The sequence below is a fragment of the Pinus tabuliformis genome, chromosome 7 (genome assembly GCF_031772625.1).
Source record: "Pinus tabuliformis cultivar Carrire ecotype Pingquan chromosome 7, CPIR1, whole genome shotgun sequence".
Classification (NCBI taxonomy): domain Eukaryota; kingdom Viridiplantae; phylum Streptophyta; class Pinopsida; order Pinales; family Pinaceae; genus Pinus; species Pinus tabuliformis.
Window position 1 is genome coordinate 710,613,717 of NC_142293.1, and position 16,398 is coordinate 710,630,114.

A 16,398-nucleotide genomic window follows, 5' to 3' on the forward strand; every position below is an offset into this window, starting at 1 on the left:
GAAACTGATAAAAGACCAAGTCAAAGGGATAAAGATAAACGTTTGATTTAAATAATAATTTTTATTATTTGGCTAAAATAATTATTAACAATAAATTGAATAAATTAATAAAAATAAATAAAGTTTAAAATAATAAATAATATCAATTATTTAAATAATTAAAGAACTAAAAAGGAGGAAAAGGGACGGGGGGGACAACAAGGGATAATAATTATCTTTGGACCGAATGAAAACAAAAAATGGATGAGACAAGATTAGATTAAGGAAATTAAACCGACTAAAAATAAATATAAATACAAATAAATAAAAATCAATGGGAAAGAAACAAAATTAACGAGAAAGGTGATGGATAACACACTTCCAGGATTGGCTTAATTTGAATCCATCCTCTGTATTGAAATTATCCAGATGCTTCTCGATTTCAAGAGCTTCCCTGATTATGCCAGGGTTGTGAAAATGAGCCAGGGTTAAGATTTTGGCTTGATCAAAGCAAACAAGGTGTTTTGAATTAAAAGAATGTTCAACAATGGTTGACTTTGATAAACATATATGGTTGGTGTCAGCTATATGTTTCTTGAAGCAAGATTTAAAGGAACAACCATTCTAACCAATATAAGACTTCCCGCATGAGTAGGGAATTTGGTAAACCCTTGAACATAGCATGGGGTCAAACTTATCTTTGGCTGACTCAAACATCTACTTTAGATTTTTTTGAGGTTTAATTATGGTCTTGATGTTCCTTTTTGATAAGATTTTTGAAATGAGGTCATTGGGCCCTTTAATATAGGGAATAAAGACTTGACCTTGGGGAAGAGAGGGGGAAACAAAACAGGATTTGAGATTGGAAACATCATGAAAAGCTTTACGAATTTGAGATGAGGTGGAAATATTCTACGAATATGAATAACTGTGGAAATATTCATTTTAAAATAATTTTTTATTATCATTATTATTTTTATTAGTCAAAGCATGTTCTTCATGCTTATTGAGTCAAAAGAAATATATTTGAGTCAAAGTCCCATTTGGACTTCTTGTAAGAAAAGGAAAAAGAAATTCATTGAGTCATAAAATCAATTTTGTACTCCACAGACCACGTCGGCCCACTTGGACAAGTTGGCCTATAAAGACACCTATTCAACCTCTTGGATGTGTATATATAGAGAGGAGTTTGGCCTCTTTGAAGAAATCACTCACTCATTTGATTTCTGTGCCAAGAAGAAGAAGATAACCAACAAAGTCAAAGGGGAGAGAGAGTTATGTTTTCTGCTCTAATTTATGTTCACACGTGCAAGTTTTCTGAGGCAACTTCTATGGTATTGAGGCCAAAAATTTCATGGGCTGAAATTTCAAGAGATGACCAGATTTCTGAGATTCGACCAACATTGACTTCAGTTGACTATGATTTGTTGGACTTGGATTGAAGGAGGGTTGAATTGGGTTTTTATGGCAATATTGGTCTTGGGTCTTAGATATCTCACTTTGATCTGATTCTATAAGAAGATGATTTTCTTGGGTTTTCCCCCTTATGGGATTTTGCCCCGGCTTGGAGCCTACATCTTTGTGTTCTTTGTCTATTATGATCTTCATGTTTTATATGTTTTGGTAATTGTTTGATGAAGAGAACATAATAAAAAGAAATAATAAGCCAATAAATATTCACAAGCAATTATCAAGTAAGAGAAATATACCCTAATCTACCAGGATATTGATTTCTCAACAACTACAACTCCCCAAAGGGATCAAGACAAAACCTCTGACTACATTTAGTTCCATTACTTCTGTTATTAGTCATTATTCCTCATAAAAATGGTCAAACTAATAACAACATCAATGCATGACTATTGTCTATGCATGAGAGCTATAACCATTTATAGTGAACTCACAAATCTTCATTGGAAAAATAGCCCAAGCTTCACAACAAATCTCGCTCGAGAAATAGTTAGGACAATAATAGCTCATGTGTGTCTCCTCTTGATTGGGTAAAACATATTTATAAGGCAAACTACTCGATGCTTTTCTTCATTTTTTGTGCATGTATAGTCCTTCCATAAAGCAATTATTTTTTTCTTCTCTCAATTGAATTCTTTCCTATAACTTTAAAGCAAATGCTTTCCTTTGTAGGTAAAGCAATTTTTTCTTCCAATTAGGAATTTGTTATGCATCACTAGCAAAAGTATGCAAAACTCTAATGAATGATTAAGTGAATGTAGATAGTGCACTGCCTCCCCACTCCCCAACATCACTTATTAGATATAGGGTTTCCATCTTTTGCCTCTATGGCAAATTGTTATGCATTACTTTTTCTTTTTCTTTTCTTTTTTTTCTTTTTTTTTCCCATGACAAAGTAAGTTTCCTTAAGTCACCCGCACATTATGTGTTCCAAGTGAGGATGATACCTCGTCAAGGCCTTATGGATTCCCTACCTCTTCCTTAGTTTTCTAAATGAAAGGAAATATTAATTGTCATCTAAAATACTAATGGAAATCCTACAAGATTAAGTGAACATAAATCATGTGACCTCCTCAAACATAAATCATGTGACCTCGTCAAACATTGTACCTTAATGGATCATTAATATATTATCATGCACATGTACTTCTCACTCTTTATTATATCAATATAAAGTATTCTTTACAAAATAATTACAAACTAATAAAACATTTACAATGAGCAACCATTTATTTCAAGCATGAAAAAAACATACCACAACTTTACACGTGGTAACTTGTTCCAATAGGAAGCTAAAATTGACATATTACAAAATTGGAATAATTAACTAGTAAGGGATGAATCTTACATAACAAAATGAGATATTAAACTTTCCTGGTAGGATGACAAGATATAAGCAAGCCATTCTCAGAGTAGAAGTTCGCCCATTTCTAGATGACAACAACCAAACAATAATTCATTGGAACCATAAGTACTAATTAAGACTATATTTGGTTGGATTAACAATTTAACTTATACATTAGAGCATTAAATTGGACTAGCCATCTGCATCTGATAGCTTAGTTTGTATCAGCTCCAAGTCCATCCCTAATTTGAATTTCAACAATACTACTTTGAAAGTGGACCATTTCCTAATGGGGGAGATAAACATCTTTAAATCTGTGAATGAAATGTAAATTTTGTCCGCCTCTAGGGGGATTTTGAAGAATGTATAAACGACGCAATATATGGCTTAGAATCCTCATGAATAGGTACAATCTAGATCTAAATAATACAACATTGGAACTTCCCTTTTTGACTTATTGTCCAAATTTTGTACCAAATGACGATATATACCTCTAGTGTATTTGTTTTGACCCCAACATAATGTTTTAATATAATATAAATTCTTGGTTCGAGTTAAAAAAGAAGAAGAAGAAAACAATTTAGCTTTTGAAAAATATGATAAGTTAATATGGTTTGAAACAATTAGTTTTTTGACAAAAGGTTTCGTATTTTTTTTTCCTAACAGTAATGATGCCTAAGACTTACACGCACACACACACATTCCTTGGAAAAAAACCATAATTTAATTTCATTATCAAAATGATACAAAATTACATTCTTGATATACACATCAATGCGTGTATTTGAGTGGATCTACCCAAATCCATATATGGTCGGAGAGAAATATCATATATTGTCTTGTTCTTGTAGACCAATACAATATGTCCTCGTAAAATGTGATGACAATCACCTAGTGAAAACAAAAATATCTATATTATAGCAATGTACAAAGTACATCCAATATATTCACAAGCAAGATAAAGTTGAAAAGGAAAAGAAGAAAAATATGTATCCATCACTAAGAATCTGGGAGTCCATTTTCATCTATAAATGGCCTAAGATAATAATAATAATAAAATATCAAGGTCCCACTACTCAAAAATCAACCATAGCCCCCAATCTAGGTGTACACCTTCTTTAGAAAGGTGGTTGGTTGAGTGATTATGCACACCAAGTTCTATTCTTCAATCACTACTTGGACAATAACAACTTCCTCTGGCGTTAGAATGTCCTCTGAATGCAAATTGGTTTCCATCATTTGTGATATAACTTTTCTCACTGTGCCTTCTTAAATACCTTCATCCACTTATTTTTCCATCTTCATCACCTCCCTGGTAACATTAGTAATCATGGTTTCCTTCTTGTTTTTAATGAATTTTTATCAACGACAACTCACACTCCTTTTCCAAATGACCATACTTATGACACCTCCTGCACCTGAATGATACCCCTTCATAGTCAAGCACCTATAATCTAACCTCATAGTGGCCTTTGTTAATTGTCTCCAAAAGGCCTTCCCAAAGATCTATGTTTACTAATATGCAGGCCATGGATATGTCTCCAGTCTCTTCATAATATGAATCAAGTTCTAGGTAAGTTCCCAAAGATCTCCCCAAATCTTTAAAAATTCGTTCATCCCAGTTATTTGAAGGAAGCCCCGTAAAAGAAACTCAAATAGGGACTGCATCCATTCTCTCTCTATTAACGTCAAAGAGAGGAGTCCAAAATTTGAAAAGAATTTGGGTTGAATCGATCCACTATACTTTTTCTGAAACCAATTTCACTTCATCAAGGTCTTTCAAGTTGAGTTAGATCCAACCGCAAGCAAGCATAGAAACCCCCGGTGAGTTTTTAACATAGGGATTTGTATTTTCCTCCACCCAAGCTTTGATCATTCAAATCTTGAATTTCATACTTATAACCCAACCCACCAATAAAATTTCACCCATTTCTACAAGATTCCTCATAGGGAGATCGTCCTCTAGAACGAGCTTGAGCTTCGCTTGGATTTGCTTGTTCTTCAAGACTCTGCTCTTCTTTCTTTTTGATCTTGAAACCCTCTCCTCCTGGACTATAGGGTCAACAACTTCTTTTCTCGAACCTTCTCTCCTTGAATCCTTGTCTCCACAAGTAGCAGATTTTTGACCTTCGCTTCCTTTTGCTTCAAGAAGCTTATTAATGAAGCTGCTCGTGACTGGATGAAAAACCTTTGTGGAGGAAATCACCCTTCCAAAAGATGAATGGTAGATAGATTTTTAAGATTGAAGCTATCAAAACCTTTGTGACAGATCACAAGTCCCCTAGAAAACACTGGAACCCACTGCTCGCTCTGACCTACCCAATCAATGCCAAGAAAGGGATTCATAAAGTCTAAAAATGATTTGTGTGGGGGGGGGGGGGGTTTACTAGAGAGTGACCCCAAGAGAACCCATAGGTATTTTGTTACCAAGCCACAACTGTTGGGCTTGAGACCACCTTCATTATTTCGGTTGAAATATCCTATCATAAAGTTTGTATTACCAAGTTACACACACACTCCAAAATCATTGCCACAAAAGTCATAGGCAACACTATTATTAAAATAAAATAAAATAAAAAACCTTTTTTTTCTTCTTTTTTTCTTTTTTCTTGTTGGCTAACCCACATGGTAATTTAAACTAGTGACCTTTTCACAGGGAGTGCCTTAACATTACACCCATTCATTGTCAATTCAAAGCCTCATGGGAAAATAAACACACAAGTTATGTTATAGTTTAATGATAATTCAAAATGTGTTTTATGTGAATGACCTAGTTTCAAATCTTAGTGGGCTTGCTCCTCCCTTGTGTGGGTTTACACATTGTGGCTTGCAACTTTGCTTCCTTTGGGGTTAGTGGGCTTGCTCCTGCCTTGTGTGGGTCTACACATTGTGGCTTATGACTTTGCTTCCTTTGGGGTACATTGTCTTAGAATAAGTGCCTTGTTCGGTTTTATGCTAGTCGTTGGTGTAGCATACAAACAATAATGTGTAATCCGAGCTAGTTAGGTACCAACAATCTTATTTTCATGAATAAAATAGATAGAGGACGGGGTCACATTGTCCCTAAGGTTTTCAGTGCATTGAGTTGTTTCCCTTTCGTGTGAGTGTGTGTACATTGACATCTTGGATGCCCATAATTAGATTTAGTGTTTTAGTCGTAACTATTCCAATCCACCTTAATAGAACATTACACCAAGCACACTATATTTCCCCACCCACCCTCTCCCCCACAAAAAAAAAAATAATAATAATAATAATAATAATAAAATAAAATTAAAAATTAAAAAAATTTGCATAATTGGTTATTGTTTTTACATATTAAACTCAACATAAAAATATAAAGAAGAATATATTCATATTAAACAATAGTGGTTGAGAGACATGTTGATCTTGGAACTCATGGTTTTGAAGTTTGTTTGGCAGCTACTGAAGGAGACACTTCTTCTTCTATGTAATGGCTTCTATGAATTGTAAGCAACAATGGATTTTCTTTTTGAAAGCCAATTCCTTACTCCTCTTGTTTTTAGAAATTTGGAAGATAAGCACAAATTCTCTACCAAGATATGTCTTTTCCCTTAAAGTGGGCAAATTGTTGAGCACTTTGTTCCTCTTTGCCTCTCAAATACTCTTTAAAACATTTAGAGTATAATATATTTTTCCTTCAAGGTTTTGTTCCTTTTAGCTTTGTAATACCCCAATTTGACCCTCAGAAAAGAAAAAAAAAAAAAAAAAAATATATATATATATATATATATATATTGGATCATATTATTTATAAATGCAAACGTGTGATTATTATGTTGAATGTGAAGACGTGAGATTGAATAAATCACCCTATAATGTAAATGTTGTAAATATGGTTGTATGGATTGCTAATGTAGAGCTCAAATTTAAGGCTTGATTAGAGTATGACTGAATACATAGATAGTGCAGATATTTTTTTTGGACCACGTGATAAAGCCACCACAAAACATTTGAAGTTATTTGAAAAGACAATGTTGGAATATAATACATAATGGTCCAAGATGGATGCTAGAGAAAAAAGGGGGCTATGAGTCCACAATAAAGGAAGATGAAAGGAAGCCCACAAGAAAGAAAGCCTTTATAGCCTAGTGTCATCTTAAGAAATCACGTCCTTTCCATTATGAGCCTTAAATAAAGCTCATCATCACCTTTGATTTAGAAATCCAATCATGAATGAATGAAGCAAGTGTTGAGGGAAATTTTACCTTACATAAATAAGGATCATGTGCAAAAAGAACTTGTGAGGAGAAATACAATTATTTGGAAAGTTGTAGAAGCCCTTGTGTGGAGAAATACAATTATTTTGGAAAGTTGTAGAAGTCCTTTGTTCCATTCTCTTTGCCATTATAGTTGTAGAAGTCCTTTGTTCCATTCTCTTTGCCATTATTTTTGCACTCATTCTCATTACGATGTTTTCAATTCTACAATATATTCTCACTTCCGCAATATATTCTCACTGTGCTAAGAGAGGCACATTCTACAACCCAATATGAAGGAAATGTGTAATTCCTTCAAAGCCAAACCTCAAGTTGACACATACACCCTTTTAAAATAAAAATAAAATATTCTTTAAATAAAAAACAATGTCAACTAGAAGAAAATACAAAAATGAATATAAATGATTGATTAGTTTTACTTAAAAGCATTATAAAACATCAATAATCCCACTTTGGATTCATTGTGCGCAAAGAGGTATGAGGGCGATGTGTAATTCCTTCGATGTTGAACCTCTAGTGGACACATCTACCCTTTTAAAATAAAAGTAAAATATTATTTAAATAAAAAAAACAATGTCAATTATAATAAAAAGCCAAAAATGAATATAAACAATTGGTTAGTTTACTTAAAAGCATTATAAAACATCAATAATCTCACACTTTTTTTTAGTTCCAACAGTAGGCACTTTCCAGCGTAGTATGGTAGAGATGTTGCAATGTCCTATAAACATTTTAATTCAGTCAAAATAAAATAAACATTCTATGTTAAAATAAAAATAGATTCAAACTAAAATAATCAAAACCAAAATCAAAATAACCCTATGTTAAAATAAAATTAACTTCAAACTAAAATTATAATTAAAAAAATTCTAAATTATTATTATTATTTTTATTAATTTTTGTTGGGTAGTTAAGGTAAACTTGACTTGGTCAAGTTATCAATGGGTTTTGAGCTCCAAGTTTATGAGAACCTATGGTATTCATGTGACAATAGTCTATTTAAAGTGGGGAATTAAAGCAATCTAGATCCATCTTAACTCTGGATCTACTAAATGTTGAGAGGGATCAAGCCTCTTTTCACTCTAAAGCAGGTTTTCATCTCAAAAGATTTGATCCCTCTCAGCACTTGGTAGATCTAGAGTTAAGATGGATCCAGGCTATAGTTCTTATAGTTTTTAAGAACAGTTCAATACATGATTTAAATAAACTATTTGAATATTCATGTAAACTAATTTATTTCAAGATCTATTTCTCTCTCTCACATGCACATATAGAAAGAGAATGTGTGTATGAGAGAGAATTATTTTCATGTTGATCATATTAAAATATTTCAATGTTAATGTTAAATAAAATATTTGAATGTCAACTATTTATATATTACATTAGTTTAAAAAAACTATGTATCTATTACATAAAGTAATTGAAAAAAATAAATTCTTACGGTTAAAATATTTCAAGGAGTCTCATTATTCTACATTTTTTTGCCCCTTTTCAAGTATATTTTTTAGTTAATTTTGTCTAAAATCCAATAAAGATTTATCAAAATTACAAATTTAATTTGTGTAATCTACACAATTCAAGTGCCCAAAGAAATTTTCAAGGCATTGAATGCATTTATGCATTCAAAAATGCTATATATATATATATATATATATATATACACTTAATTGGGGTTATCTAGGGTGGTTGGGAGGAAGGAATGGAATCCTCCCCACCTAAGTTCAAAGAAATTTTCAAGGCATTGAATGCATTTATGCATTCAAAAATGCTATATATATATATATATATATATATATATATATACTTAATTGGGGTTATCTAAGGTGGTTGGGAGGAAGGAATGGAATCCTCCCCACCTAAGTTCAATTCCTGCAACTAACATGATGAATGATGACAATATACATATACTCCTCATATGGAACTATCAACATCCATCATGTCACTTGCATGAATTGAACTTGGGTTGGGAGGATTCCATTCCTTCCTTCCAACCACCTTAGATAACCCCAATTGACAAAATTATATATATAACCAACGTAGATCCATCTTAACGATAGCGCTTCCTAGATCCATGGTTAAGATGGATCTATACTAGTTAGTATCTTCATTCCATGTCTAAAAATTAAACCAATTCTATGGATCCAATAATGGAAAGATTGCAAGAGCATAGAGGTTAGGAAATATAGGAAGCCATTACCTACTTGATATTGTTGCTCATCAATTTCTTACGAGCCAATGAATTACTCCATCAAGTTTTCCTAAAAGGAAATCAACAATTTCACTTTTCTTTCTTGGATAGCAGCACAAGTTGGTAGTGATTTCTTAAGCGATTATAAAACAAAACAACAAAAAAGGAAAGGTCCAAGTTGTGTTATATATGGCGCTAAGAAGAGAATTTCATGGCCGATTGATACATGGTTGGATGGGGTGCTTGAAGTGTTTTTTAATGAGTAAATTATTGAAGTCATGAGAATTATAGGTTGGTTTAAGTGTTCAACAAGTCCATGATTTCCCTTTTTAGTGGTGGAATTGATGTTGGATGTCAATGGTTGGGTGGTGAATTGATCTTGTACAACCAATCTCTTGGACCACTTTTCTTGAAAGAAAAGTCTCCATTCCATACTTTCAAATTTTATGCAATTTAATTCTCTTTTCTACCATGATGATGAATTTGTGCATGAAGTGTATGTGAGTATGCTTAAGGATGAATATTGCATGTGCTTCCATGATTTCAATTAGTATATGTTAAAATTATTTGATTGAAAATCTAATTCTATAATTGAGCATGGTTCTTAATATGTTGAGCTTATTTTAGAATCCAAATCTGTGATGTCTATGGAATTTGATGATTTAATGGCCAAAATTTGGAATGGAGTTAAGTGGGTACTCTTTGTTGGCTAAAATGACATGGACAAGTATGCCACAAGTTTCTTCAAGTTAGATGAGCTCACATCCCAATTAGTTGAGAGGCATAGAACGTGCAACCATGACATTCATAACTTGTTCATAGGGATAGAAGGGATTTAGGGCTTGCTTGTTTCATCTCTTTGCAAATTCTTTGGGTACTTTCGTATTGCTTAACCATTATAAATTCACTATGTTAAAGGTTAGAGGAATTTAAGATAGTCAAGAATTAAAAAAATTCAGAAAGGCATGGAAAGTCGACCCTCTTACTCTTTTTTAAGGGGTTGATGAGCTTTAGTTATGTATTAATGGCACCCAAGGTTTATGGTGGAAGATGTACTCTAACACCTTCATCAATGGTTGTAGACTAATTAAATCTTATCTCCCTCATGGAAATGTCTCGATGATAAAGCCCTGGTGAAGTCTAATTAGAGCTCCATTACCACATAATGATTAGATGCATTGCGTTGAGTAAGATGGAGGGGGCACAACACCCCTTTACCTAGATTCCTAATAAAAAACATATTTTCTAATCCCCATCTCCCCAATAAGGGACCTCTTAATATAAAGGGACATAGATGGCTCATAAATGATGGCCACCTAATTTTGCTAACCAACCCACAATTTTATTGGGAGATCTTCTTACATACATAAACATTTGTCCTTTAGGACAATGCATAACTCGGTGAATCCATGTGACATTGTTCATCATTAAGATGGTTGATTCAAATATTGAGTCCCATTCAATAGACAACCTTGGTGAATCCATGTGAGGTTGTTCATCATTAAGATGGTTGATTCTAATATTGAATCCCATTCAATATACAACCTTGGTGGATCCATGTGACACTGTTCATCATTAAGATGGTTGATTCTAATATTGAATCCTGTTCATAGATAGCCTTCTTGATTCTTATTCTTGATGCTTCTATCACATCCATGACCCAGACTTAAAACATTGCTTGGGGATTTGAGTTGTTAATCATAGATTTGAAAATCACAAGCATAATTTGGCCATGATGGTTTCTTAAAAAGACAATTGTCCATGTTAGGTGAGGGTTGCCCTAGAATGGTCTACCAAAGTTAAAATTGACCCAACTTACCTAAACTACTAGTTTGGCCTAGGTAGGGGGAGGGGGTTCAAAATTTGATTACAAAATTCCTTATCTAACCTTTATCCATTAATGAGGTTTACCATTGGATGGTTTATATATACATATATATAATTTCAAGACTTCATTTTAGTTATCTATGTGGCAATTTCACTATTCCAAATTTAGGAGAGTGCACAATATTTTAGCCAATTAATAACATTCAAGTCAAGTTCCATTAGCCAAGGCATCATGAATAGGGGTTATCTATTTTGTCAAAACTACCCATGTCTTGTATTTGGGCCCTATCACTATTACAAGTATAATTGCACCAAGAGGCGCTCTACAACCCAGTATAGGTTAGATGTGTAGACGTAATGTAAGCATGTAAACAATTTTAAAAATCGGCCCAATAAAAAATTAAAAAAGTTAAAAGTGATATCGAGGATGAGTGTAAACATTTAAATGTTGACTCAAATAATAATAAAAGGATGAGTATAAACATTTAAATGTTGACTCAAATAATAATAAAAGGATGAGTGTAAACATTTAAATGTTGACTCAAATAATAATAAAAGTTAAAATAATAAACAAGAAGTTAAAAGTAATAAATAAAAAGTTAAAATAATATAAACCTAGTATCAAGGATGAGTGTAAACATTTTAAATGTTGGCTTAAAGCAATAAAAATAATAAAATTCAATTTATTGTATTTTGATTTTTTTTATTTAACTTTTGAATATGCTTTATTACAATACCACGGGTCAATACCATGGATTATCAATACCACATGCCCAAAAACCATAACCTATTTCACAACCAAAATATTTTATAACAATACAAGATTCTTAACCATGGGTATTCATCTCCACTTTACCGTGGATATTATTAACTTGTAAAAGATAGGCCTTGTTACAATACCATGGGCCAATACCATGACTTATCAATACCATATGCCCAAAACAAAAAACTTATTTCACAATCAAAATATTTTATATCAGCATGAAAATACTCTTAACCATGGATATTATTAACTTGCAAATATGCTTTGTTACAATACCATGAGCCAATACCATGGCTTATCAACACCACATGCCCAAAAAAATAACTTATTTCACAATCAAAATATTTTATAACAGTATGAAAATATCCTTAACCATGGATATTCACCCCCACTTTACCAGAGATATTATTAACTTGTAAATAGGCTTTGTTACAATACCATAGCTTATCAATACCACATGACCAAAAAACATAACTTATTTCACAATCAAAATATTTTATAACAATATGAAAAGATTCTTAACCATAGATATTGACCCCCACTTTTGCCATTGATACTTGTGAATAGGCTTTGTTACAATACCATGGGCCAATACCATGGGTTATCAATACCAATTGCCCAAAACTCATAACTTATTTCACAATCAAAATATCTTATAACAATATGACAATATTCTTAACTATGAATACTATTAACTTGTAAAAAGGTTTTGTTACAATACCATGGGCCAATACCATGGCTTATCAATACCACATGCCCAAAACCCATAACTTATTTCACAATAAAAATATTTAATTTTATTTTTATTTTATAACATTTTTTTAATTGAATCCAAAAGGAAAAAGTTATAATTACTTTTGAGATATATCTAAACCTTGTATCCTCACCACTACTAAAAATATTCCCATAGAAATTAAATTAAGGTTTTAATAAAGTTAAAAATGAGAATACTTTTATATATAAAGACATGAAATTCATATAATATAAATAATATTATTAAAAACCAGTGTAGATCCATCCTAACTAAGGATCTAAACGATAAAAACAAGCTAATAGAGGAGAGAGAGTGCATGATTTTTTAAAGTATTTCATTATTGTATTTTAGTTGACATGATTGATCCAAAATATAGGTTCAATATTTTACAACCAATTAAGTTTTTTTTTTTTTGAACACAATACAATGGGATCAAATTTAAGAGAGAGGGAGGGGTGAGAGAGAGAGAGGGAGGAAAGAACAAATACATAGAGAGATAGAGGTGGAGGGAGAGAGGGAGTGACAAGGGAGAGATGGAGAGAGAGTGAGGGAGAGAGGAGAGCGGGGAAGACAAAGAAGAGGAGAGGAGAGAGATAGGGAGAGAAGGGGAAGAGAGAGATGGAGGAACAAAGATGGAGGGGAGAGAGAGATGGAGAGAGGGAGGGAGATAGTGACAAAGTTGGAGGGAAGAGAGAGAGAGAGAGAGAGAGAGAGAGGGGAGAAGGGGAAGAGAGAGAGAGAGGGAGACACAAAGATGGAGGGGGGAGAGAGAAGGAGAGGGAGGGAGATAGTGACAGAGTTGAAGGGGGGAGAGAGAGAGAAAGAGAGAGAGAAAGAAAGTTTTTTTTTTTTTTTTTTTTTAATGTCCACGAGACTAAAGACAGCCTATGGGACATATTGCTTCTTCATCTGCTTGATGTATTCGACCCTTTTTCTGTGAAGCTTCAAAATAAATTCTCCCAGCTTCTCGGCAAACCCCTCGCTAAATAGATTATCCCAAGGGCTAGCTGCCAGCATATCTGCATAATTTTCCCTGTTGTCTTTGAAGGCCTAGCATTCTAAAATGAAATGTTTTTCTGTTTCCACTTTTCCGGAAGAACAAAAAATGCATACTCTTTCCTCCCACACTTCTTTTGGCCTTTTCTAGTGCCCTATTTCACAACGGAGTTGATGAGAATTAGTCCTTAACTGAGCAATAAGAATTTTGGCTCTCTAAGAGATATTGGCCTCTATGTATGCTTTTGGTTGATGACTATGAGTGGGATTAAACACTTCAATATAGTACTTTTTCTTTCTTCCTAGCTCCTTATCCCAAGTACGCTTATGGAACTTTTCCATAACAAAAGCTTTTATCTCTTTGCTGTTTATGGGACACACGTTCAAGCAAATACCCCATTTACTAAACCATTTGTTATTTTGTTGCATCCAAGTATTTTTTTCTCTTGCACAATCTGTCATTAAAGACAACTTAGGCCATCTACCCTCTTCCATTTGGTCATTTTTTTAAATACCTTATGACTCGCACCATAGCAATTGCTTCAATAGGAGTAGTCCCTGTTTCACTTAACAATATAGCATAAGGAACTGCACTTTTAATCTTGAATTTGTTTGTAATCAAACGCTTCTGAATTTTCTCAATTTGTCTCCATTGCATGTTAGATGTATTGCTGGCCCATAGTTCACAACCATAGAGAATCACCAAAATCACTAGAAGCCCAAAAAGAGTTTGAGTGGTTTTCCAGTCCCATAACTCTGCCTCTCTACACCTATTTTGAAAAGCATAAAATGCTTTCCAACCCCCCAAATTTCTTTTCTTTCTACAAAGGGAGGCAGGAGAGAGAGGAAGGAAGAGAGAGAGGACTCAAGAGAGAGAAGGAGAAAGAGTTAGAGTTGGAGGTGGAGAGAGAGGGAGGAAAGAAGAAATACATAGAGAGAGAAAGGTGGAGAGAGAGGGAGTCACAACGGAGCAATGGAGAGAGAGTGAGAGAGGAGAGCAAGAGGGAAGAGGGAGAGGGAGAAAAGGACAAGAGAGAGAGAGACAGAGAGAGAGAGAGAGAGAAGGGAAAGAGAGATAGAGGGAGAGATATATAGATATAGTGAGAGAATGTGTATGTTTTGGGGGGGGGGGAGAGAGAGAAGGGGAAGAGAGATAGAGGGAGAGATAGATAGATATAACGAGAGAATGTGTATGTTTGGGGGTGAGATGGAGAGAGGGAATAAGAAAGAGACACATAGATACAAATATAGATAGTATATAACCAACCTAGGATCCATCTTAACCCTGGATCTATCAAGCGTCGAGAAGGATCCAATCTCTCCAATCTCTCGACATATTTTTGGGGGGTGAGATGGAGAGAAGGAATAAGAAAGAGACACATAGATACACATATATATATTAAATAATATTATATAACCAACCTAGATCCATCTTAACCTTGGGTCTATCAAGCATCCAGAGGGATCCAATCTCTCCAATCTCTCGAAGTGCAATCATTTCCTCAAGTTTCGATCCCTCTCGACACTTGATAGATCCAAGATTAAAGAAAATTTAAACTAGTGCACAATAAAAATAAATACAAGCAAAAATGTATCATTAAAAAAAAATGAAACTATAATAAAAATAATAATAACACTTCACTTTCACTAATCCAATAAATTATTATCAACAAAATCTTTTATTTTTCAATAAAATAAAAAATATTCATTATAACTAAAAATATAATAAAACAAATATATATAGGTTTAACCTACCATAAACTTTGAATCTCATAATTTAAAGCAAAATCATCATCAATTTAAATTATAATACTAAACAAAACACTGAAAATTAAATTATTGATTTTTACTTTTCCCACGTAATAATAATAATAATATATTTTTTTTCCAACTTAGCCATACAATAAGTGACTTTACCTGAACATGGCTTAAGTGACTTTACCTGAACATGGCTTAGCTTACTGAACAAATTACTTTTTAAAATGTTCAATAAAAAGTGATTATCAACCTGCGCTACTTACCTGCAAATTGCACAAAAAATCATCTACTTTTTCTAACAAACTTCTAAACCAAATTTAACATGCGGAGCATTCAAACAGACAAAGAAAAACCAAAAGTCACATCAGAGGCGGATCCTACAAAAATATACACACCAAGCCTTCACCTTTTATACAATACACAATACTGTGAGAAGGCTGCCTGCATGGCCTACCTAATGGACACAGAGATTACACAGCTCAACTCCCTGCAGAATCAGGGGCCGCACAGATCCATAAATTCCCCCACACACATTGATATTGTATAAACAGTTTGCTCAAATTAGGCGTAGTCGTGGATTCGGAGTGAATCGCCATTGCCAGGATAGAATGTCTTACGCGTACCTTTTCAAGTACATTGTCATCGGAGACACTGGTAGGCACCTCGATCTGTATAAATTTATTCTGTTCTATATATATCCATGAATAATTGCATTGCATTTTTACTTGAACGAGTGAATTGATAAAAGTCTTGGTGTTTGGAAGGTGTTGGGAAATCATGTCTATTGCTGCAATTCACGGACAAGAGGTTCCAGCCAGTGCATGACTTGACAATCGGGGTGGAATTTGGGGCGCGCATGATCACCATTGGCAACAAGCCCATTAAACTTCAGATCTGGGATACGGTAGCATCCTATCCATTTTCTCACTGGTTTCTTTTTCGGTCCTTTTTTTTTTTTTTTTCATCTTGTATTTATGCAAGCCCATGCAGAATTCATTTTGAAATTGCAACTAGCACAGAACCATTTAAATCCGGATATGGAATGTACCGAACCCATGTTGATATGTTGGCGATATG

At 33.6% G+C, this 16,398-nt stretch overlaps 1 protein-coding gene across 1 annotated transcript in view; it reads left to right on the forward strand.

The window, feature by feature from the left end:
* Positions 1-15,702: 15,702 nt before the first annotated feature.
* LOC149249490 (ras-related protein RABB1c-like) overlaps positions 15,703-16,398 on the forward strand; it is a 167,368-nt gene continuing 166,672 nt past the window's right edge. Inside the window, exons 1-2 of the mRNA XM_089458709.1 lie at positions 15,703-15,975; positions 16,086-16,225. Coding sequence (XP_089314835.1) covers positions 15,930-15,975; positions 16,086-16,225 — 186 coding nt within the window. The 5' untranslated portion in view covers positions 15,703-15,929. The remainder of the gene's footprint in view (positions 15,976-16,085; positions 16,226-16,398) is intronic.